General features: G+C 39.2%; 3 protein-coding genes across 8 annotated transcripts in view; 1 reads left to right on the top strand and 2 right to left on the bottom strand.

Annotated features, from left to right (window-relative positions):
* The window catches only part of ETFDH (electron-transferring-flavoprotein dehydrogenase), a 42,503-nt gene extending 41,240 nt beyond the window's left edge, over positions 1–1,263 (bottom strand). Inside the window, exon 1 of the mRNA XM_011970517.1 lies at positions 901–1,263. Within this exon, the coding sequence (XP_011825907.1) occupies positions 901–934 (34 nt within the window). The 5' untranslated portion in view covers positions 935–1,263. The remainder of the gene's footprint in view (positions 1–900) is intronic.
* On the top strand, positions 1,137–4,987 carry LOC105532342 (chromosome unknown open reading frame, human C4orf46). The gene is made up of 2 exons (XM_011970519.1): positions 1,137–1,772; positions 3,604–4,987. The coding sequence occupies exons 1-2, from the start codon at positions 1,587–1,589 to the stop codon at positions 3,757–3,759; spliced, it is 342 nt and encodes a 113-aa protein (XP_011825909.1). The 5' UTR covers positions 1,137–1,586; the 3' UTR covers positions 3,760–4,987.
* A 6,530-nt stretch (positions 4,988–11,517) lies between these two features.
* The window catches only part of RXFP1 (relaxin/insulin-like family peptide receptor 1), a 139,919-nt gene continuing 126,910 nt past the window's right edge, over positions 11,518–24,526 (bottom strand). For all 6 annotated transcript variants that reach the window (XM_011970515.1, XM_011970510.1, XM_011970512.1 and 3 more), the window contains 4 exons: positions 19,575–19,804; positions 17,500–17,910; positions 16,141–16,359; positions 11,518–13,131 (listed from right to left, as the gene is read on the bottom strand). In XM_011970515.1, the coding sequence (XP_011825905.1) occupies positions 12,833–13,131; positions 16,141–16,359; positions 17,500–17,910; positions 19,575–19,804 (1,159 nt within the window). In that variant the 3' untranslated portion in view covers positions 11,518–12,832. The remainder of the gene's footprint in view (positions 13,132–16,140; positions 16,360–17,499; positions 17,911–19,574; positions 19,805–24,526) is intronic.

The raw sequence follows: 24,526 nt of genomic DNA, 5'->3' as shown, positions 1-24,526 counted from the left end.
AAAAAACCATCCAACTTCATCTGTCATGATGGTTCAAAGAATACCCATAACACGATAAGGCCCTTAGAGTTAATTGTATTTTATTTTTTTGAGACGGAGTCTGGCTCTGTCACCCAGGCTGCAGTGCAGTAGTGCGATCTCGGCTCACTGCAACATTCACCTCCAGGTTCAAGTGATTCTCCTACCTAAGCCTCCAGAGTAGCTGGGATTACAGGCGTGGGCCACCACGCCCAGCTAATTGTTGTATTTTTAGTAGAGATGGGGTTTCAAAATGTTGGCCAGGCTGGTCTAGAACTCCTGACCTCAGGTGATCCACCCGCCTCGGCTTCCCAGAGTCCTGGGATTACAGGCGTGAGCCACCGCGCCCAGCCCTTAAAGTTAATTTTAGACAACGCAGAAAAACTCCTGGTTCCAGATACACTCAGGAGACTTGGTCAACATATGAATGTCAACCATGATGTGACAGATCAGACTTCAATTTCTTTAGACTGAACTAGGACGGCTGCGAAGACGAAAGTCAGGTCAGGACAGGGAGAAAAATTGGGCAATTACGATTTTTTTTTTTCCATTTCCAACAAAGGTTTGAGGATTAGAACCAGGATTCAGGATTCAGGAGTCCACCGAGGTAGGTGTGTGCTGACAGGTGGTGGTGGTGCGGAGGACGTGTTGACAAGTTTTCCCCGCCCTTGACCTTTAGCCTAGATATTAATTCTTCCAACTGGGGCAACCGGAGGGAAGAAGCCAGGGTCCACTATCAAGCTGACAGAGCGTGACCTTTGCCCTAGATAGCCTGAGAAAGCTGATGAGAGAAGGCGCGAGAGGTGCCTACAGCCCCCAGGACCGGCCTTGTCCCTTTTGCCCTAACTCCTCCACTTAACCCCACCGCCCATTCCCTCTCACCGGGGCAGGACAGCTTGGCTAGCGGCACCAGCATGTTCAAAGTCACCAGGACTCTCGGTCGGACACAACAGGACTGTCCGCTGCTCGCGGCGGGCGCTAGACCTCTAGGCCGCGGGGGGCGCCATCACCTGCCGGAAAGCAAGAACTCTGCTGCAGTTCGCCTCCCCGCTCTGCTGACCGCTCTTGCTTCACTGCGTTCCCGCCTCCTTCTCGCTCTGCGCCGGCGCCATGGATGACGCGGCGGCCAGCCGAGGCTTCCGGGTCATGTACCAAACCAGGGAAAGATAAGGGACTCCAAGTCCCAGCCAGGGCGCGGTGAAACAGCCAGAGCGCGGCCAGAGGGGTCCACGAATCTCACAGCACAACACACGCGCAGTGAAAGGCAGTAGAAGGCGGGGCGACGCGCACGGCTTCCTGGGAGGTGTAGTCTTCTATACGCGCGCCCTTCGAGCCCCACTGGAGGCTCGCGCAGGATCCGTGAGCGGCCTAAGGTGAACTGACTCATATGATTGGCTGTCCCGAAAAATGAAAAGTCTTTGTGGTCCAGGGCTGAGACCCACGAGGAGACGGGGCGGGATTTCTGGCGCTAAGAGGCGGGGCCTCTCGGCTTTGGGCGCGAGTGGTTAAAAGACAGTTGGTGTCGGTTCGGCTGCTCGGGCCGGATTCCGCGGTCACAGCCCTTCCCCATGGCAGACGCTGAGGAGCTGCAGGTTTCTTCGCCGCCGCCGCCGCCTCCCTCTTCTCCCTCCTCTTCAGACGCCTCTGCAGCATCTTCCCCGGGCGGCCCAGTGAGTTTGGGCTGGCCAGTTCCGAGCAGGAGCAGCGGCGGAACGGTGGACCCGCTGGAGGAAGTGGAGCTGCAGATCGGAGATGTGAGTGTGGTGTCGGGACCGCGTCCCCCCTCGGCGCCTCTGGGAAGACTGGCGGCGGCGGGGCTCGCGCGGCTAGGGGGTCCCCCAATCCCCACGACCCGGGACGACCAGCCCTTCTGCGCCCCAGAGCGTGAGTGCAGGAAGCCGGGAGGATGCCAGCAGCTGAAGTGCTATCCCTCTCTGAGGGTTCCCCCTTTAGATTTGGTGGTGAGGAGTCTTAAGGGGTTATCCCTCCTCCCGCCCCACCCCTTACTGGTTTCTTTTTGTCTCGCCTTCTGATTTCAATCATCCGCAGTAACCCGAAGCCACGCAGCTCTGTGCTGCCTGTTGCTGGCTCTCTTTGCCTCTTCTCCCATCGGAGAATAGTTTTCACTGCATGGGTTTGCTGGCTGGCTGTGGGTGCTTAGGATCAGGCTGTGATTTCTTTCCATGGGACTTAGAGCCTGCTGTTCTAGTTGGCTACTTGCCCAGGGACAGCTGATAACGCCATTGTCTGCCCCAGGTCTGCTTAGCGCTGGACCCAGCTTGAAGGGTTTAGGTCACGTGGATTGGCTTCATTGACGGTTTAGTTCAGGACTCCTCCCTTTGTAGGATTGCTAGAATGCATACTTAGGATAGTTTCTATTAAATCTCGAATCCCCAGAAACTAGCATCTCACCTCCCAACCCTAACTCACACACCACTGGAGGGGAGAAGACAGGGAAGGGGAGTTTTATGTTCTCCTGAGTGGGTCAAGTGGAATGAGGTATGTAGGGTGTAACCTTCTGGGAGAGTTCTGTGGCCTGACCTTTCCTGCAGATTGGAAACTAGGGGATGAACCAGATTATCTCATTGCTTCCGCAAGTATTTTTTTAAGGATGACTAAAGTGCTTATCCAGCTTTTATTTTTGCAGAACAAACTGATTGCAAGTAAATATGTAGAATGAAGTGCTAATGTGTTATTTAGAAACAATGTTTTATTTTGTATCATCGGTGAAGAAAACGTTTGGCTGAAAAGTGAATTTTCCACCAGGAGCTGAGTGTTTTCTGCATTTGTGTGTGATTTTTTGATGTTATTTGTCAGAGCTTAGAGTTTCTGTTCTTTGATCTATACATTTTCATTGTTTGAAGTGTTCACAGGTCAGTGCCCATGTTACCCAAGTAGCACTAAGAATTATTTATGATGAAATCCCTCAGATACTTCTGGCACTTAGTGTCAAGGGGTCCAAGTTATCTTGTTGAGCTGAGACTCCAGTGTATTTTCATAGAAAACAACAATACTGGACCAAGCGCTGTGGCTCACGCCTGTAATCCCAGCACTTTGGGAGGCCGAGGCGGGCGGATCACTGAGGTCAGGATTCGAGACCAGCTTGATCAACATGGAGAAACCCTGTTTTTACTAAAAATACAAAATTAGCCGTGCGTTGTGGCGCATGCCTGTAATCCCAGCTACTTAGGAGGCTGAGGCAGGAGAATCGCTTGAACCCGGAAGGCAGAGGTTGCAGTGAACCGAGATCACGCTATTGCGCTCCAGCCTGGGAAACAAGAACGAAACTCCATCTCAAAAAAAAAAAAAAAAAAAAAAGAAAAGAAAAAAGAAATACTGATTTGTCATGTCTCAGACATAATGGATATTTTTCTAGCAGACCTGTTTCTTCAAAGTCTACTCAATATTAAATAATTTTCTTAGGTTCCCTGAAAGAGCCAGTGCTTTAGTTTGAAAATTGATTACTTTTAAACAAAATAACATGGGCATTGGATTCAAAGCCTTAAGCTTTTTTAGACTACTTATAAAATGAGATGAGAATTTTAAAAATAAAATTATGTCTGAGTTCTTTTTTGTTTGTTTTAGGCAGCCTTTTCATTAACCAAACTTCTTGAAGCCACATCTGCAGTATCAGCTCAAGTGGAAGAACTTGCCTTCAAATGTACGGAAAATGCACGATTCCTTAAAACATGGCGAGACCTCTTGAAAGAAGGCTATGATTCTTTGAAACCTGATGACTAATTTGGCATACTTGGTTGTTTAATAGTGACTGCAATCATTCAGACTTCTTATGTCATATTTGTATATGTACCACACGTATAGAATGACCTCTGTCCAGGAGTTCTGTATATACTCAGAATGAAATTTTTCTTGGTTTTCTTGGCTTTTGTGAAAGCAGAATACCGATGCTGTTTTTGTTGCGGACCAGTACTTGTTTGTCCTTAAATACTTTATGCCTCTGAACTTTCATAGAGTCCTTTTTGAAAGTTAACTTCATCAATAGATGGTTAATATTAATAGAGCCACAATGCTACCATTAGCAAACTAGGTAGACCATTATTTGTTTTGCAACAAGATGCTAAGCATGGCAGAGTTTGAAATTGCGTTTCATCTTAAGGACCAAGGAGGGAGGTAACTTTAAGGTTGCCAGTGGTGGATCCAGCTCCATTAGGCTAAGTTGTCTACAGCTAAGGATTGTGTCTTTATTCTATATCCCCAGCACCTAAAACAGGTTCACACAGCACTCACTGAATGTTTGTTGAATAAAAGAGTTAACAAACATAATTAAAAGCTTTTTTCTTCCTATATTTAGCATGAAGACTGTCATTGTTTCTTTAGAAAATGTATGAATCTGAACTTTATTGACTTGAAGAAAAACATTCTTTTTTTTTACAGAGATTTGGACTTTGATGATAGGTTTTAAAATATATGATAAATATTTTTTGTACTTTTTTTTTTTAAAGACTTTACTTCAGAAAAAGGAGACTATCTAGAAAGAATGCATATTTTTTCCCTATTTATTTCTGTGGTTACTGCTTTTGCAGTTTAACCGTGTTTGTATTTGATATTTGTATATGTTTGATGGCTATTTTTAAGGTGCCTTATCAGATTTATGGCTCTGTGCTATTACTTTTTGAGCTTTGCAGGTTGTATACATAATAATTCTAAAGAAGTTACTTTGTTTGCAATGCATCAAATTTAAATGATGTGATTTTTTTTTTTTTTGTATTATTTGACCTTAGTGACAGTGTTCTATTTTGTGTCTTGTATATTATGTTGCTTTTGGTGTTTTGTGTTGCGTGTCAACGATTAAGCCAACTAATTCTCCACCATATATAACTTCTGGACATCTTTGATATGACATCTTAATTCTTTGTAGATATGGAGATATGTACAGAACTATATTCTAACGCCCAGCAATGGGGCTATGAGAGGGGACAGATGGATGGGCAAAGAATAGTTTTGTTTAACATATTAGGTCATAGTTCTTGATTAGTTTTTTTAGTTAAAGATCACACATAGGGTGTGATTTCTATACCAAAATGCTTATTTCAGTATTAGAAAAATATTCTTACATGTCCTGAAATATGCTTATTTCACTATTAGAAAAATATTCTTACATGTCCTGAAAATTGCAGTTTTTAACATGTGTAAAAATAAATTCTTATTAAAAGCACATTTTATTTCCATTTCTTTGGATTCATTACCTTAAAACTTTTTACTGACATATTTCAAAGATACAGGAGAGGCAAATGAGTTCAAGAAAATCCATGTATTTCTACCATGCAGATGTAATAAATGTCAGGATTTGGCTATATTTTCTTCAGACACACATATATATGTAATTGCAAATATTAGATACATTTGAAGTTCATTTTGTTACCTCTTTGATCCTGTCCCCTTCCTCCCTCCCTAGAGTCCCCAGAGGTAAACTCTAGAGGTGGCATATATTCTAGCGTGTGTTTTTATATTTTTAATACAAATATATTTTTTAAAAGCGCTATAGAATATTGTTTTATGTATGTGGTAGCCAGCCTCCAGATGGCACCAGTGATCCCTGGCCTCCTGGTGTTCATGCCCCCGTATAGCCTTCTCCTGCATTTTATAGTGCTGACTTTTGTAACTACCAGGATATTGAGCAAGTGCAGTGTGTGATTTCTGAGGCCATATCTTTTACTCCTTTTTTTTTTTTTTTTTAAGAGACAAGATCTCACTCTATTGCTCACACTGAAGTGTGGTGACAGGATCATAGCTCACTGTAACCTTAAACCTGGACTCAAACGATCCTCCCATCTCGCCACCTCCTAAAGCACTGGGATTACAGGCATTTTTGCTCATTTTTCTCTTTTGTTTTTTTACTTGTCTGTTTTTAGATATTACATATTTTGAATACTAATAATCTGTTATGTATGTTTCAACTATCTTTTTTAGTCTGGTTTGTCTTCATATTTTGGTTATGAAATCTTGAATTTTTAAATTTTAATGTAATCTTACCAATCTTTCATAATGATTTGCTTTTTCTGGTTTTTGTATAGGAAATGCCATAAAAATAGTCTTGTTCAGCCTTCCAAAAGTTAAAAAATTTTTGTTTTTAACATTTAGATGCTTCGTCCAACTGAAATTTGTTTTCTTTTATGGCATGATTTTGGAATCTTGTTTTAATCATTTTTGCACATTTATAGCTGTTCCTCTGAGTATCATTGTTTCAAGTGCAACATCTGTCATGCAGTTACTGTATAAGGGCCAAATTCTGACCTTTCTGTTCTTTTGATCTGAAGGAAATTTGAACATGCCACCCCCAAATGCGCTGATTTGGCATACTGATTATTTCAAGCTAAAGATACTTGAGAAACAGTAGTTGCAGAAATGGCTATCTTAACTGTCCTTTCCTACCTGTAGCAAGCCATACAGACTTCTTTGAGAAAGATGCTTTCCTGATATCAAGATGAGAAGATGGCTCTAATCAGCTGAGACAGTACCAGAGGAATCTGCAAACAAACCTTACTGTTAGTTTCTTGCCATACGTTTACCTTACCACAGTTTCTGCCTCTGGAAGCCTAAAACTGCTTTCCTTTGTCTGTCACACTTCTCTGAAATGTATTCTTTGTGGAAGATGCTATATAATCCAGAGTTCTAAGCCACTACCTGTGTTTTACCTTTTCATTTTCTCCTGTGTGATATACACTGTATATATTAATAAAATGACTTGTTTTTCTCTTGTTAATCTGTCTTTTGTTATAGGAATCTGTCCCAACTATGAGCTTGTGAGGCTTGAGGAGAAATTGTATTTCCTCCACTACAGATTTATTTGATTAACTCCATGATAAAACTGAATCTGTCTTTCCCTGTAAGAAAAGCAAAAACATGTTACTGATTTCTAATTCTATTGAGTTATGGTCTACTTAGGACAACTGCTGGTTTCAGGTAGTGAGCTTTCTATGGGCACTTTTTAGGAGTTTATAGTTAGACCTTTTTATATTTCTATTTGCTTCATTGGAGAGGTTGGGGAAGAGCTGAAAGCATAAGTATTTTCTCAAAGACTTAAGAACTTGTTTTTAACTTAGTAAGTAGCCCATTACCAGCCCTATGCAAACCCCAAAGGAATGATATAAAATTTTTTTTGAGACAAATTCTTGCTCTGTTGCCTAGGCTGAAGTGCAGTGGTGTGATCTTGGCTCACTGCAACTTCTGCTTCCCAGTTCAAGCGATTCTCCTGCCTCAGCCTCCCTACTAGCTGGGATTACAGGTGTGCGCCAGCACGTCCGGCTCATTTTTGTATTTTTAGCAGAGACGGGATTTCACCATATTGGCCAGGCTGCTCTTGAACCCCTGACCTCAGGTGATCCATTTGCCTCGGCCTCTCAAAGTGCTGGGATTACAGGCGTTAGCCACTGCGTCCAGCTGATGTAAATTTTTTAAAGCCTCAAGAGACTAAAGTCAGTAAGATGAAATACTTAACATTAAAAAAAATGTGTTTCGTTTCAAAAATTCTGAGTTTGAAAGATGTGCCAGGTACTATGTTAAGAGCTTTATGGTGGGGCATGGATCACGCCTGTAATCCCTGCACTTCGGGAGTCCGAGGCGGGTGGATCACCTGAGGTCAGGAGTTTGAGACCAGCCTGGCCAACATGATGAAACCCCATCTCTACTAAAAATACAAAAACATTAGTCGAGCATGGTGGCGGGTGCCTGTAATCCCAGCTTCTCCGGAGGCTGAGGCGGAAGAATCGCTTGGACCCAGGAGGTGGTGGTTGCAGTGAGCTGAGATTGCGCCACTGTACTCCAGCCTGGGCAACAAGAACAAAACTCTGTTTCAAAAAAAAAAAAAGCTTTTTTCATGTAACCATATCAGTTCTTTGAGGAAAGTATCATTACTGTTTACCGAAACAGGCTGAGATAAAATATGCCTGTGAGTCTTGACACCAAAACTGGTATGCTTGTCTACACCACACCTAGCCACCTAGCTAGACTTACTAATACTCAGGCTTATCATATTATTTACTCTCCCCATGTGTGATGGTTAATTTTATGTTTCAACTTGACTGGGCTACAGATCCCTAGATATTTGTTTAGATAATGTTCTCACTTTTTCAGTCAGGATGTTTTTGGATGAACCCAACATGTAAATCAGTGGGCTGAGTAAAGCGGATTGCCCTTCCTAGTGTGCCTTGTGACCATCCTATCCCTAGAAGGCCTGAATAGAACAAAGGGCTGACCCTCCCCCAGCAAGGGAGAAATCCGCCTGAAGGCCTGGCCTCCACCATCAACTCTTCCTGACAGCCTTTGAATTGGCACTGGCTCTTCCTGGTTCTAAGCAGCCTCTGTGCCTTTCAGTTGGGACATCGGCCCTGCAGATGTTTAGAGTTACCAGTCTCCACAATCATGTGAGACAACTCCTTAGAATCTCTCTGTTTCTATGGCAAACCCAAAATAATACGACATCCAAAAGCAGAATATTTGTGCTAGTAACTGTATAACACTCAATTTTTTTCCTGAGATTATTTTTATTTTTATTTTTGGTAAGCTCTAAAAACCTGTAAAGATCAACTGACCAAATTAGAATTGGAGGTATGGAGGTTTGTTAAAAGGTTATTGCAAATATCCCAATGAGACATAATGTTGACCCAAACTAAGGTACTGGGAATTGGGATGAAGAGACTGGATGGATTTAAGAGATGTATATGCAGTAGAATCAAGGGAGGACTGGGTGATTTGATATTGTGGATAAAGGAGAAGGAAGAGTCAAGGATGACTCCCAGATTTCGAGCTTGAGCCATCGGGTGCAATTCAGCAAGACAAGGTCTCTAGGAGAAGAATCAGATGTCAGATTCTAGATTCATGCATAATGATGACATTAAAAAGCCAGTGAGATACTCAGGTGGAAATGTCAAGTGGGCAGTGGTATACACAAGTGGGCAGTTTAGGGGAGAGAACAAGCCAAAGGCAAAAATATGGGCATCATCACTATATCCATAGTGTTTGAGGCCATATTAAAGTGGATGAGATTGCCCTAGTCTGTAGATAAGGAAAAGGCTTAAAACGAGTGAATGAGGCTTCCAGTGAAAGATTTTCTCTGAAAGAGGAGCAATTTTATAAAAATTAAACCACTTTTTGTATTTTTGAAGTCTCTTACCTAGAGGAATTCACTTGACAGTTTGTCGAGTAAAATGCATGGCTTTACAATTCCAGCTGTGTATTCCTTCCACTTTGCTCTTTGCCTTCTACTTTATCCATGTCTAAACTGCCAAGGTTTACCCAGTCATTTAAGAGAGATGATGTGTTAGTATGATGAATTAGTACTCTTAAAAGGTGTAAAAAATAAAAGTTGAGGTTTTCCTGATACAAACTTTAAATTTTTAAAACAACTTAGGCTCACTTGATTTAGAGGATTGATTTGACCTAGATCATGGTCCATAAGCTACATTTCTAAGCAAACCTTGATACAAATCATAGTCAACTGAGTGTTTCTGTTGCATTTTCTATGGAAGTATCTAAGGAGATAGTTATGTAGTATGTTAATAATTACTTATCAAATTAAATTGAAGTTACTCTATTTCAGGAGGTGGAAGGGTGGAAGAGTGAGTGGGTTGAGAAGACAGGAAGTCAAATGGCCTCTAGAAAGTTGTTTAAAAATATGTTAAATGCTAAAGGAAGTTTCAGATGTGTACTTCGTAAATTTAATGTATTTCTAAGACTCTTAAACAGGTTAAGACCATGATTTTTGTTGGACTAAATTTCTTCTATCCATGAGTATTGCTTTTATTCTTTCTTAGTTATTCTTTTTAATAAAAATATTTGGCTGGGTACAGTGGCTCACGCCTGTAATCCCAGCACTTTGGGAGGCTGAGGTGGGTGGATCACCTGAGGTCAGGAGTTCGAGATCGGCCTGGCTAACATGGTGAAACCGCGTCTCTACTAAAAATACAAAAATTAGCGAGGCATAGTGGTGGTTGCCTGCAATCCCAGCTATTTGGGAATCTGAGGCAGGAGAATCACTTGAACCCTGCAGGCGGAGGGGGCAGTGAGCTGAGATCAGGCCACTGCACTCCAGCCTGCAGTGAGCCGACATCACGCCACTGCACTCCAGCCTGGGTGACGAGAGAGACTCCATCTTAAAAAAGAAAGAAAGAAAGAAAAAGGCGAGGCACAGTGGCTCACATCTGTAATCCCAGAACTTTGGTTTTGGAGGCCGAGGCAGGCTGATCATGACGTCATGAGTTTGAAACCAGCATGGCCAAAATGGTGAAACCCCATCTCTACTAAAAATACAAAAATTACCCGGGCGTGGTGGCATGCACCTGTAATCCCAGCTACTTGGGAGGCTGAGGCAGGAGAATTGCTTGAACCTGGGAGGCGTAGGTTGTAGTGAGCTGAAATTGCGCCACTGCACTCCAGCCTGTGTGACAGAGCAAGACTCCATCTCAGAAATAAATAAATAAATAAATAGATAGAAATAAAATTTCCTATTCTATTACTTGGAATTAGTAGTAATAGGACTTCTAAGGAATTAATCCTAAAATAATCTTAAGAAAGAATTAGGCCGGGCACGGTGGCGTCACACCTGTAATCCCAGCACTTTAGGAGGCCGAGGCGGGTGGATCACAAGGTCAGGAGTTAGAGACCAGCCTGGCCAACATGTGAAACCCTGTCTCTACTAAGAATACAAAAATTTAGCCAGGCGTGATGGCGTGTGCCTGTAGCCCCAGTTACCTGGGAGGCTGAGACAGGAGAATTGCTTGAACCTGAGAGGCAGAGGTTGCAGTGAGCCGAGATTGCACTACTGCACTCCAGTCTGGGCGACATAGCAAGGCTGTCTCAAAAAAACCAAAACCAAAAACAAAACAAAACCCAAAGAATTAAAAAAAATTTTTTTAGAGACAAGGTCTTGCTCTGTTGCCTAAGGTGGAGTGCAGTGGCACAATCACAGAACACTGCAGCCTCCAAATCCTGGGCTCAAGCAGTCCTGCCACCTCAGCCTCCCTATTAACTAGGACTATAGGTATGTGCCACCATGCCCAGCTAATTTATTTTTTAATTTTGGGTCTCACTGTTGTTTAGGCTGGTCTTGAACTCCTGGCCTCAATGATCTTCCTGCCTTGGCCTCTCAAACACTGAGATGATAGGTGTGAGCCACTGCGCTTGGCCTGTTTTCATTTTGCATAAGCTTTCTTATTATTTTCTTTTTGTAGGCTATTTTCAAATTTAAAAATTGTAGCCTATTTTATTTATTTATATTTTAGAGACTGTTCCACTAGGTTGCCCAGATTGGACACAGCCTCTCATGTAGCTGGGACTACAGTTACATTTCACTGCACCTGGCTATTTTATTTATTATAGAACTATCAGTAGTTATATTATTGAATATTATAAGCAGAACTATAGTTTTCTGTTATGTTCTGAGTTACATTGAAATTATACCATGTTCTTCATGTAGAAAGCTTACTGAGATTATTCCAAGTAAGCAGAGAAAAAAAACCCAAAGCAATCCATTTTTAATAGAGTTAAATTTCAGATAATTTATTTTCAAAATAAATCTATACAACTATATATTTGATAAGTGCATTATGGTTTGATTCCAGTATTTTTGTGTTTCAGATGTTTTTGGTGTATTTGAAACTATCTGAAAACATTTTCTTCTCCTACTTAAAGGTTTTAAATTATGAAAGCAAAAAATTCTAATAACTTAGAGACTAGAGAAGAACAACTAGTTAAAAAGTTAGTATCTTACGTGCTGGCAGTTTAAAGAGAAGGTAAAGTCATTTCTTGAAGAACGATTTTCTGCTTAAAGTGAAACATGTACCTATGTACATAGACTTCCCTTCCTGAAATTAAGTTCCTGAATCAGTGCATTCTAGCTCTTTTTCCTTTTAACTGCTTTATTGAGATATTTCACATACCATAACATTCACCCATCTAAAGTGGGTGAATTAAACCACTTAAGTCTGTTCTTAAAACAGCGCAGTTTGTTGCAAAGCCTTTTTATGTTTGTCTTGGCATCCTTGTTGAAAACCAGTTAACTGACCATACGAGGATTTATTTCAGGAGTTTCCACTGATCTAAGTGTTTATCCTCATCCTAGCTTTTCTGATCCACTTCTCTGCAGTACTCATACTCTCCTATTTCAATCTCATTTGATGATGTTCATTTAAAGCAAAGAGAAAATTGGCCAGGAAGTGCCAAAAGAAGTGCTGTTTTTGTGTTTCTAGCAAAGCATCTTTTTTCATAGTAATAAATATGTTGTGTTGACTTTCAAATGTATAGGGACTTAAAGAGAGGTAAGATGGATTCTTAAAACAGAATATTATTTTGCAAACAGACATTTTATATGATGCAATTACAATGAGTATTCCAAAACTTTAAACCTTTATTTAAAAGTGCCTATGATTCTTGCTGATGCACATGACAGGCAAAGCTCTACTTTAGGAACTGCAGATGGACTTTGTATAGTCTTTTGTAATTAAACACAATCTACAGATTGAAAGGCTCTGCACTGTCTACTTCTAGGAATTTATTGCAATGCTATGCACATAGTAGTGGGTACTCAATAAATGCATGTTAGAAAAATGAATGAATGTTACTGAAGTAGATTTCTCTTAATTTCTTATGTAAAATGTCTACTTATATATATATGTAATTGATATAATTACTTCCCTTTGTAAGAGCATTAGTCCTTTTTATTTTTCCTCATGTCCTTGTAAACTATTTATCTTAGCCATTATTATAAATTAATTTTGTGGTATTCATTTCATACCAGTAAATCCCTCATGAAGCACCCCCACAGTATTCTCTGTGAAGAAATGAGTTTCAGAGTCAGTCATGAATAGGAATTGAGTCTTGTTGATTGAGAAATCAGTGACATTTCACAGGGGTATGTGAAAAGGTCCGGCTTCATTAACTCAGGTGGCATCTCCTGCAGTGGCCACATTTCCACCCAGATGAACGATGGAGCATATGTTTTCTGACCTTTGCTGTCCATAGATCTTCTTTGTCTGTAGTTATACCAAAACTGATGAATCATTTCTTTGAATGGTCTTGTGGTCAGAGTATAGAGAATTGGGTTCAAAGCACTGTTGATGGGCAGAATAAAAATCACTACCCAAGAGGTTATGGTACCTAGAAAAGAAAAATGGAACAGTTTTAGTGTTTATAAATGTTTATAAGGTCTAGAAACCCAATTTCCTTTTTTCTTTCATTCCAACCCCTTTTTGAGTTTTAATTTTTTTCCTTTGAGGTCACATAATTAAATACCAAGTCTCTATTTGTTTCCAGTATATCTTTCCAGAGTGCCAGCGTATGAGGGGAATGCTAGTGCTGAAACAGAATGGCATTCTTTGCTAAGTAGCTCTTCTTGAATACATCAGCAAAAATATTCCTTTAGGTAGAAATATTTTTCACAAAGTGATTACATATTATGATTATATTTTAGGAAAAAAACATATTGTTTAGTATTTAAGTCATAGATTTAAGTGCCTAATAATTAAAAGACTTCTCAAGTATTTTAATAGTGCATATTGTATCTGTCAGAATATGTACGCTTTTATTTAATAGATTTCTTTTTGCCACTTGATTTTAAAACAAAGCGTGCATTTTTTTGGCTTTTGACGAGATATTTATTTCTGTAAAAAATAACTTTGGCTAAACCCATCTTAAAAATCACTCTAGTATACATACAAATACCAAAATACTCTGATTTTATTATAATTTAGTTGATGCTGTCATTACGCTTTGTTTTTATGTTTTTGTTTTTGAGACAGGGTCTCATGCTGTTGCTCAGGCTGGAGTGCAGTGGTGTGAACATGGCTCACTGCAGTCTCGGCCTCCTGGGCCCAAGTGATCCTTGTACCTCACCCTCTTGAGCAGCTGGGACCACAGGCATGTGCCACCATGCCCGGCTAATTTTTTATTTTTTTATTTTTTGAAGAGTTGGGGTCTCAGAGTCTCCCTATGTTGTCCAGGTTGGTTTCAATCTCCAGGGTTCAAGCAGTCCTCCCCTCTTGGCCTTCTTTTTGTTGTTCATAAAATGTAAGATACTATCACCATCATCCATAGTACAGAACACAATTAAAATTATGTATTAATACATACAATTGGTTTTTTTTTTTTTTTTTTTTTTCCTGAGACAGAGTCTCCCTCTATCACCCAGGTTGTACTGCAATGGCGCAATCTCCGCCCACTGCAGCCTCTGCCTCCCAGGTTCAAGCATTCTTGTGCCTCAGCCTTCCAAGTAGCTGGGACTACAAGTGCATGCCACCATGCCCAGCTAAATTTTTGTGTTTTTAGTAGAGATGGGGTTTCACCATGTTGGCCAGGCTGGTCTCCAACTCCTGACTGCAAGTGATCTGCCCACCTCAGCCTCCCAAAGTGCTGGGATTGCAGGTGTGAGCCACTGCACCCTGCTACATGAAAATTTTAAAATGTGAATATAAACTGCATTTTATATATATAAATATACATATATATATATATATATCTAACAGGATATATGCACTTTTCATTGTGGTAAAATATGCATAACATAAAGTATACCATGTAACCATTTTTAAGTGGACAGCTCAGTGGCACTAAGTACGTTCACATTGTTGTACCATAACTACTATCCATCTCCAGAATGATTTCATCTCCCAAATGGAAACTCAATGCCTGTTAAACAATCACTCTCCATTCTCCCTTACCCCAACCCCTAGAAAACACCGTTCTATGTTCTATGAATCTGACTATATCAGAAATGTCATGTAAGTGAAATAAAATATTTGTCCTTTTGTGTCTAACTTATTTCACTTAGCACAGTATCTTCAAGGTTCATCTATATTGCAGCATTTGTCAAAATTTCCTTCCTTTACAAGACTAAATACTAATCCATTGTGCGTATGTACCACATTTTGTTTATCCATTTACCTAATCTATGGACATTTGTGTTGCTTCTAACTTTTGGCTATTGTGAATAATGCTGCTATCAACATGGGTCTACAGATATCTGTTTGAGTCCCTGCTTTCAATTGTTTTGGTTTTTTCTTAGGAGAATTTCCACATTGGATGGTAACTCTATGTTTAAATTGGGTGGTAACTGCCATATTGTCTTCCATAGCAGCTGTACCATTTTATTTTTCTACCAGCAATTCACAAGCATTCCAATTTCTCCACATCTTTACCAACAGTTTGTTTTTTTTTTTTTGTATGTGTGTTTTTTCAAAATAGTAGTCATCCTAATGGATGTAATGTACATTTTTTTTTATTTTTATTTTTTTGAGACAAGTTCTTGCTCTGTCACCCAGACTAGAGTGCAGTGGTACAGTCACGGCTCACTGCAGCTTCGAACTCCTGGGCTCAAGTGATCCTCCCACACTGGCCTCTCAAAGTACCAGATTACAGGTGTGAGCCACCATACCAGCCTACATTCTTTTTAAATGCCAAGAATGTTTGCTTCTATTATTTCTCACACTCTGACATGATCTTCACTAAACTGCATGTATTACAGGAAGAAAATTTTCTTACATTCTGAAAAAAATGCAGTAATTATTTGAGAATTGTTTTGGCCTGTTTTCCTTTCCAGTCACCTTAAGCATGTGATGATTAGAATTTCAACACTGTATTTAATTTGTTTTGGTCACTCATTGCTTCTTTGTTCCCATAGTAATTGTATTATTAGGCATTTATGGAAAAAAATAGTTCTTTCCCAGTAAATGTTATATTGATGAACATAGCCAAAAGTACCTACAACTATGTCTTACAATTTTTTTGCGGGGGGGGCTCTGTCACCCAGGCTGGAGGCGCAATCTCGGCTCACTGCAACCTCTGCCTCCCGAGTTCAAGCAATTCTCATGCCTTAGCCTCCTGAGTAGCTGGGACTACAGCAGTGCACTACCATGCCCAGCTAATTTTTGTATTTTTAGTAGAGATGGGGTTTCCCCATATTGGCCAGGCTGGCCTCAAACTCCTGACCTCAAGTGATCCGCCCGTCTTGGCCTCCCAGAGTGCTGGGATTACAGGCATGAGCCACTGTGCCCGGCTCTGATGTACAATTCTTTAAATTGTTTAGTGTTAAGAATTCGAATTGTCTTCCTTAAAAGAACACTGCACAAACAGATTTATTATTTCTTTAAGGAGAGAAAAAAAATATTGTACCTGGTATTTCTACCTGAAGCAGTGAAAGAAATTTCACTACAAAAATGGGTATCCAGCATAATGCATCAGTAAATACTATAAAGAAAAAACGTTTGGCAAGGATCATCTCTTTTTTAACTCGATTCTGTATTTCAGTTGCTGTTATGGCACTTTGATGAACACTATAAAACATGCTTCCATAGGAAAAAACTATGATGATAAATGCGGCCAAATTAATACCTATTTGGAATACAAACAGTATTATTAATGTATAGAAATATTTTTTCAAAATGAACAAACATAGATAAAACATTTTTATTACTAAAGATACAAAGATGTTATTATTAAAGATACAAAGACTATAATGTGTGGGTTTTTTCTTCATAAAGAATTACTAAAGTCCACAAAAATCATGAATTTTTTTGAGATGAGGCTTTGTGGAAGTAGTGAAGAATGCGAAAATGTTTACTTTTAAAATGAGATATTGAAATTATAGTAATTCAATGAATATCTTGGGTTTTTAAGCTTTCTAGTATTAGTGATGTTTTATTTTTAATTTTTTTAGAGATGGGTTCTTGCTTTGTCACCGACTGAAATGCAGTAGTACATTCATAGCTCACTGCAGCCTCAAACTCCTGGGCTCAAGCAATCCTCCTGCCTCAGCCTCCCAAGTAGCTGGGACTGCAGGTGTGTACCACCATGCCTGGCTAAATTTTGTATTTTTAGTAGAGACAGGGTTTTACCATATTGGTCAGGCTGGTCTTGAACTCCTGACATTGTGATCAGCCCGCCTCGGCCTCCGAAAGTGCTGGGGTTACAGGTATGAGCCACTGCGCCTGGCCTCACACCAGCTAATTTTTTAAAAATAATTTTGTAGAGATGGGGTCTTGCTTTGTTGCCCAGGCTGGTCTCAACTCCTGGCCTCAAGTGATCCTCCCACCTTGGCCTCCCAAAGCACTGAGATTATAGCATAAGCCATTGTGCCTGGCCTAGTGATTTTTTTTCTAATCCAGTTACTTTTTGCTGTACTCTGAGAATATTTTTACATTGCTGGTTTAGAACAGTTGTATGTACACTCCCAAGCCAGAGATGTGTGTTGCTACACACATGAATTTGAAAAGATAATAAATACCATTATGTTCATATTATAAAGCAAAGAGCCAAAACATATGTTACTTAGCATGTTTAGGGTGAATACATGAAATAAAGGTGTTTAGTGTCTTTTATTAAGCTGTGTCAGGTTGGAATTTATGTAACAGTATAATTTGGGGAGGAAAATCCTTGCTGGGGATTCTGATAGAATTCACCCTCATTCTTACTAACAGCTGGTTGGAATATTTGAAATAAAAAGTTGTGAATATTAGTTTCTTAGTTTCTTACCGAGGAAAATTGCCACTGAATAAATCTGGGCTCCAATACTTTCTGTATCTTCTGAATGAAGAGGGAAGCATACTCCATTGGTGCCATAGTAGTTTTTGAAAAATTCCTTATTGCTCAATGGAATGAAAGCCACTATAAACCCAGTAATCCAAATGAGAATCAGAACTGTAATTGTTCTGCATTTTCCAGGTCTCACACATCTAAAAGGATAGACAATGCAGATGTATTTTTCCAGTGTCAGAAATGTTAACAGTAAAACTGATACTTCTGTGGACAGAATGGCCAAAGATCCTACAAGCTGACAGTGAGTACTCTCCATCCACAGCTGCGCATGCTTATTGTATTCTCCACGAAACTTTAGGTCAAAGCCTCCGATCACGAATAAATATATTCCCATTAAGCAGTCGGCACCTAGAGGAGTCATAGTTTCACAAATTTAGAGAAATAAATAGGTATCATAAAATCATCAATAAGCAATAATATTTTTAATGCTAGAAAAAATAGCCAAGTTTCTTCTCTCTCAGGAAGAGGTAATTTTTATTCTCCTAAGAATTCATTTACAGATGAGGATCTATTCATAGACTCTCTTTGGTAACCACTCTCAAAGGTGCTCTCTACAATTAATTATGCAATCATGTCTTCATTTTCCTTTCAAGTGCAAGTCTTTAAGAGCAGAGATCTTGTCTATTGTATTCTCTGTTCTAGACCCATCACGTAGAAGTGCTGAATAAATGAACAAAATGCAATCACGTAGAGCATTCAGTTAGGGACCTAGATGAGGATGGCATAATTTGGTTCAGCTCTTCCACTGAAATTCAACCAATGCAACAAGCTCAAGGCATCACATAAAATTTTGGAGAAAGTAATTCACAAGTTCCTGTGATAGAGTTATGACTGAATTTTGAAGCCTATAATTTAAGAGATATGAATAATTATGAACTGCTTTGCAGTCAGTACAATGTTAAGGGGCTTAAATTACTTACCAGAGTTGGTCTAAGCAAAACTGTTTCCTCTGTCTTTCAATTTTTACATCTTTTTCTGTCTCTTTTTAGGGTCTCCAATCCCAGGAATTAGCTCTCTTAGACTACTTGGCGTATTTCTTTTTAAGCAAATGTTACATATCAGAAAGTGGGTGAGATTTTTGGACTGCACAAGCATTCTACACAAAATCCCTAAAATCACATCACTGTATAAATCATAAGGCTGACCCTAAGCCTTTAACTCTGAAGTTATAGTCGAGGCTTCACCAGGGAAATTGAACTTACTAAAAATTTTGTAGCTAGCAATACAAAATAGTAAATGGTTTCTGAGTTCTGTTTCTTACATAGCTTGCAATAAAAAAAACCCATTTAGACATTAGAGTTTAAATAAGGATGGGGACAGTACATGGGGACAGCACACATACAAAAGTAGAACCGCGTGTAGATTGATGCTTTACTTGCTTGAGGGAGCATGGATAAATTCTAGGCCACTTGACCTACACTGCAAACATCCTGAGAACTGGTTTCTTCCTTATTTTTCTTTGCAGTGTTCATTTAACATAATACCTTGCCATTACATTGCAACAACTTTTTGAAAAAATGAATACTCCCTGAAAACATTTTCTTATTTACACATTTCAGTTAGAGTGGAAAAAACTTCTAGCAGCTCACAGATCGGGAAAACATATAGTTGTTAAGTCAATATCTGTGAACTGGACATACAAATAAAAAAGTAATTACAGGTCTGCATGTAAAATTGTGACCATAGGAGGTTGCAATTTTATTTGTAGTAAAAGATTTTAGATGCTTCAACAAAATATTGTACCTTTGGAGACACTGTATGAGAGAGAACTAATAAGTGAAAGCTTTGTTAATTTGTGTAAGGTGATTAAATTTCCTAGTTTAAAAAACCATATTTTTTCTTATTGCTAAAGTAACTCTATTTTCTTTGAAGAAAATGTGAAAACAGCATACAAGCAAAAAGGAGAAAAATGTAAAATTCCATAATTCTACCACTCACATAACTTATTTTCTAATAATAATGCTTTTGTATATTTCAAAACTACAATTCCCCTTTAACCAGGAAATACTCACAGCAGAGAGAAATGATTGACATGGCATACAGCTTGTTCTCAGACCTGATATAAGGTCGCATGCAAATGACAAAAATGTTTCCAAAGCAGGTAACTGCAGATACAACCCAGACAAATACTCTCTGAATAATGCTTGCCAAGAGATTCTCTAGAGATGAAATTCCATCAGTGTTTGGTTTACAGCTGCGAACATGTGGTGCATACCCACAGTACTGGAATTTCTTAAAATATCTGGTATACAAAGAGAAGGTAAAATAAGATTTTCCATTTAATTCAGTGTCACCTTACATTCATATTTATTTCCTACATTTTATCGGTAGAAAGAAAATGTCTTAAGATGAAACCGAGAGGACTAAAACATTAGGGATTCTCAAACTTTAAACTTACATCCAATTATCATTAGCTTGATTTCACTGTTAAAGAATGTGTGGGTGAGAGTAGCAAATAGGCATAATAAATATAACAAGTGTTAGACATGTCTTAGAATACAAACTGTTAGATGCGATCAAGAGAATGAATCCCTCCAGAGAAACCTTTCTTGTACTTTCGATGTTTAGTATATGTAAATGCAGGTACACAGCCCCTATTGTGCTGCAAGTGATTGCTTTCTAACCCTCAGGGGAAGAGTTAAGTGTTTTCTCTTCTGTGCTTCCGTGGCTTTTTGTTATTGAAGTTATGATGTTATTTCAACACCAACAAAATAAAAAAAAAAGAAAAGAAGAAAAAAGAAAAAAAAGAAAAGAAAAAATCCGATTAAAAAAGAGGCAAATGATCTGAACAGATATTTCTCAAAAGAAGACATACGAACGGCCAACCCATACTTGAAAAAATGCTTAACCTCACTCATAATCAAGGAAATGGGAATTAAAACCACAATGAGGTATCATCTTACTCCAACGTTGGATGGATGGCTATTATCAAAAAGACCAAAAAGTAACAAATGCTGGTGGGAATCTGGAGAAAAGGAAACTCTTATTGGCGGGAATGTAAATTAGTATAGGCACTATGGAGAACAATATGGGGGTTCCTCAGAAAACTACAAATAGAACTAGCATATGGGCCAGGGGCAGTGGCTCACGCCTGTAATCCTAGCACTTTGGGAGGCTGAGGTGGGCAGATCACACAGTCAGATTGAGACCATCCTGGTTAACACGGTGAAACTGTCTCTACTAAAAGTACAAAAAATTAGCCGGCATGGTGGTGCACACCTGTAGTCCCAGCTACTTGGGAGGCTGAGGCAGGAGAATCACTTAAACCTGTGGGGGCAGAGGTTGCAGTGAGCTGAGATTGCACCACTGCACTCCAAGCTAGGCGACAGAGCAAGACTCTGTCTCCAAAAAAAAAAAAAAAAAACTAGCATATGATCCAGGAATCCCATTCCTAAGAATCTATTCAAAGAAAAGAAAATCATATCAAAGACATATCTGCACCCTCATGTTTATTGCAGCACTGATACAGAAGCTAAAAAGAAAGTATGTAGGCAGTTAGTGAGGGTAAGAGAGTCCTCAGTAAGCTTTCTCTTTTAATAAAAAGCAGCCCCCAAATAATTTATTTTCTAACGAAGAGCATCCTGAAAAATCAAGCTGCAGACATAGAAAAGCAAGCTAGAAGCTTGCACAAGTGAATGCTGGCGGCTGTGCCAATAGGAAAAGGCTACCTGGGGGCCAAGTATGTTCAACATGGAGGCTCCATCTTTCCTTTTCTTTGTCAACCACCACGTGTACGTAAAGAAGCAGATAACATGGTGCCAGCCAGGTAGAGAACCCATCTGCATAATGAAAGATTAGGGTGGGGCAGCCAGCTTCTTTGCATGCTATGCAAATGGCACAACTGGTCCAAGCAATCTTTTGGGCCCTATGTAAATCAAACATGGCCTCCTGAAGCTACTGCATAAAACCCTGTGCATTTCACTACAGAACTGGAAGACCTATTCAGGAGCCCCTCTCTCTCTGCAGGAGAGAGAGCTTTTCTCTTTATCTCCCCTATTAAACCTCTGCTCTTAACCTCACTCCTTGTGTGTCCACGTCCTTAATTTCCTTGGTGTGAGGCAACAAACCTCAGGAATTACCCCATACAAACAATGCTACTTCAGCACTATTCACAATAGCCAAGATATGGAATCAACCCAGGTGTTGATGAACAGATGAATGGATTAAAAAAATGTGGTAGATATACACAACGGAATATTCAGTTTTAAAAAAAGAATGAAATTCTGTCATTGTGGCAACAAGGAGGGAAATGGAGGACATCACATTAAGTGGAATAAACCAGGAATAATGTTAAACACCTCATGTTCTCATTCATATATGGAAGCTAAAAATATTGATCTTACAGAAGTAAAAGTAGATCAGAGGATACTACAGGCTGGGGAGAGTAAGGAGAAGGAAGAGACAGGAGATTTATTAAATAATTCAAAGTTACAACTAGAAAGGAGAATAAGTTCTCATCTTCTGTATCATGGTAGGATGTCTATAGTTAACAATAATGTATGGTTTCAAATAGCTAGAAGGAGGATATTGAATGTTCTGAACACAAATAAATGATAAACGTTTGAGAAGATGGATATGCGAATTATCCTTTATCCTGATCTGATCACTATACATTGTATGTACCAAAACATCACTATGTACCCCACGAAGATGTGCAATTAGTATTTGTCAATTAATAAAAATAACAAATATTAAAGATTTTAAACATGGAAGTACCACAGTAAAAGAAAAAATAAAAGAAGTTATGTTATCTGTAACTACTTGCTAACGTGCCTATCTCTCACACGATTTTGGTACAGAATAAAGGGGTCAATAAATGTTTGTTGAGTGACTTCTTTCATCAATAGAGAGACTCCTATTGTTGATAAATATGCCATGTGAATAATTTATAATTACTACTGTGTTACCACCAACACCAACACCCTTTATTGAGCATTTCTTCAGTATCAGAAATAAGTTCTCAAATGAATTCCGTGAGGTAGGTGTTAACATCATTATAGGAAGAGATGAATCTTCAATGGAGGCAAGTTATTTGCTAGAAAATTTTCTACTAAATATGTAAATTGAACTTCAAATTAGATCTATTTGCCTATAAAGTCATGTGTTCTGCCAAAAAATATAAATGATCTTTAGTGTATAAAGAGCTATAGTAAGAAAAGATAAAAACTTGATTACAATTTGTCCTGTCAAGTTCAAGGTCAGTTGCTGATATTTCCATTCGGTTATATTCATTTATTCTGTAAACCATGAAGGACAGGAGAGCAGAACATGAGGAAAGAAGGAGTGTTGATTGATATTTTACTTTGCTTTATGTGTCTTAGGCTGAAGTTTTGCTTTTATCCACAGAATTATAGTAACTCTTTGCTTGCTACTTTGGCTGCCCAGCACTCAATCACTCTTCTAATAAGTGGTCTGATTTCTTTTGAGAGAATTACTCCCCCTTTCTGAGAAGTTATGGTGGGACCTTCAGTGGAGGCAATCCCTAGCCCAGAGTAGGTAAGTGCCCTAGACACGATCAAGTAGAGTCTCTCTCCTGGAACTCTGAATCTGATTGAATGTCACTTGGATGGATAATTCCAGTGGCTATAAATTATTCCTCAGATTTTGTGTTATACCATTTTCTACCAATAAATTCTGTTATGTTTAATTTAGTCAGATTGCTTTATGTTGCGTACAAGCAAGGAATCTTTTATAAGCCATCTTTCTGAGGAATTATGGAAAACAAAAGCAGTGTTCTGTGTTAGACTTAAAATACAAGCAAGATTACAGAGTTGATGGTAGCTGACATTTTCTAAATTATTGAAAATTTCTGTGGCATGGATCATTCTAATAACTGCTATAAAATTGCATTCAATTAAAAAAATGCTTCTAAAGCATGTAATCACAGGTACAACCAGACATACTCTTTGAAGAAAAGATTTTTCAAAGTTTACCATCTCATCCATGCATGCTTGCTTGAATCATGCCCTGACATTTGGGGACATTTTCATTGAGAAAGATTTCTTCGTAACTACCTTCATTTGCAGCGTTGATTTATTTGTAATTATTTTATATTGCTTATATAAATTCCTTCCTCTTCATCTGGTAGCACTTGTACCATGTGATATAGTTTGGATATTTGTCCACTCCAAATCTCATGTCAAAAGTTGATTCTCAGTGTTGGAGATGGGGCCCAGTAGGAGGTGTTTGGGTCATGGGGTAGATCCCTCATGAATGGTGTGGTGTCCTTCCTGCAGTAATAAGTGAGTTCTCCTATTATTTCACATGAGATCTGATTGTTAAAAAGAGCTGGCACCTCCTCTTCTCTCTCTGGCTATCTCTCTTGCCATTTGACACACCTACTCCCTCTTTGTCCTCTGCCATGATTAAAAGCTTTCCTGATGACCTCACCAAAATTAGAGGTTGGTGCCATGCTTCTCTTAACAACTTGCAGAACTGTGAGCCAAAATAAACTCTTCTTTATAAACCACCCAGCCTCAGATATTCCTTTATAGTAATGCAAAATGGACTAACATACCCTATACACAAATTACTAGCTCATTAGGCAAACATCAATATCTGTGAACAGTCATTAGAGCTGAGGAGAACTTCTTACAAGACCAAGTAGATTCCCCTCACACTCATGTTTCCTGAGATTCAAAAAATCTCCTATGAGATTCTACCAGACTGTGGAAAACTAAAATCATCTCACCCAATATCAAAGGTTTAAGAGTTTTAATTATTGTTTAGACATATCTCAGTCCATTTGGCTGCTGTAACAACAATACCATAGACTGAGTGACTTAGACAATAAATGTTTATTTCTCACAGTTCTGGAGGCTGGGAAGACAAAGATCAAGGTGCCAGCAGATTCAGTGTCTGGTAGGGGACCACATGTTTCATAGATGGCCATCTTCTTTCTCTGTGTTCAGTAGGTGGAGGGGCAAGGGTGGTCTCCAGAGTGTCTCTTTTTTTTTTTTTTTTT

The sequence above is a fragment of the Mandrillus leucophaeus genome, unplaced genomic scaffold (genome assembly GCF_000951045.1).
Source record: "Mandrillus leucophaeus isolate KB7577 unplaced genomic scaffold, Mleu.le_1.0 Scaffold95, whole genome shotgun sequence".
In the NCBI taxonomy this organism is placed as follows: domain Eukaryota; kingdom Metazoa; phylum Chordata; class Mammalia; order Primates; family Cercopithecidae; genus Mandrillus; species Mandrillus leucophaeus.
This window is presented reverse-complemented; position numbering and strand designations above follow the sequence as displayed.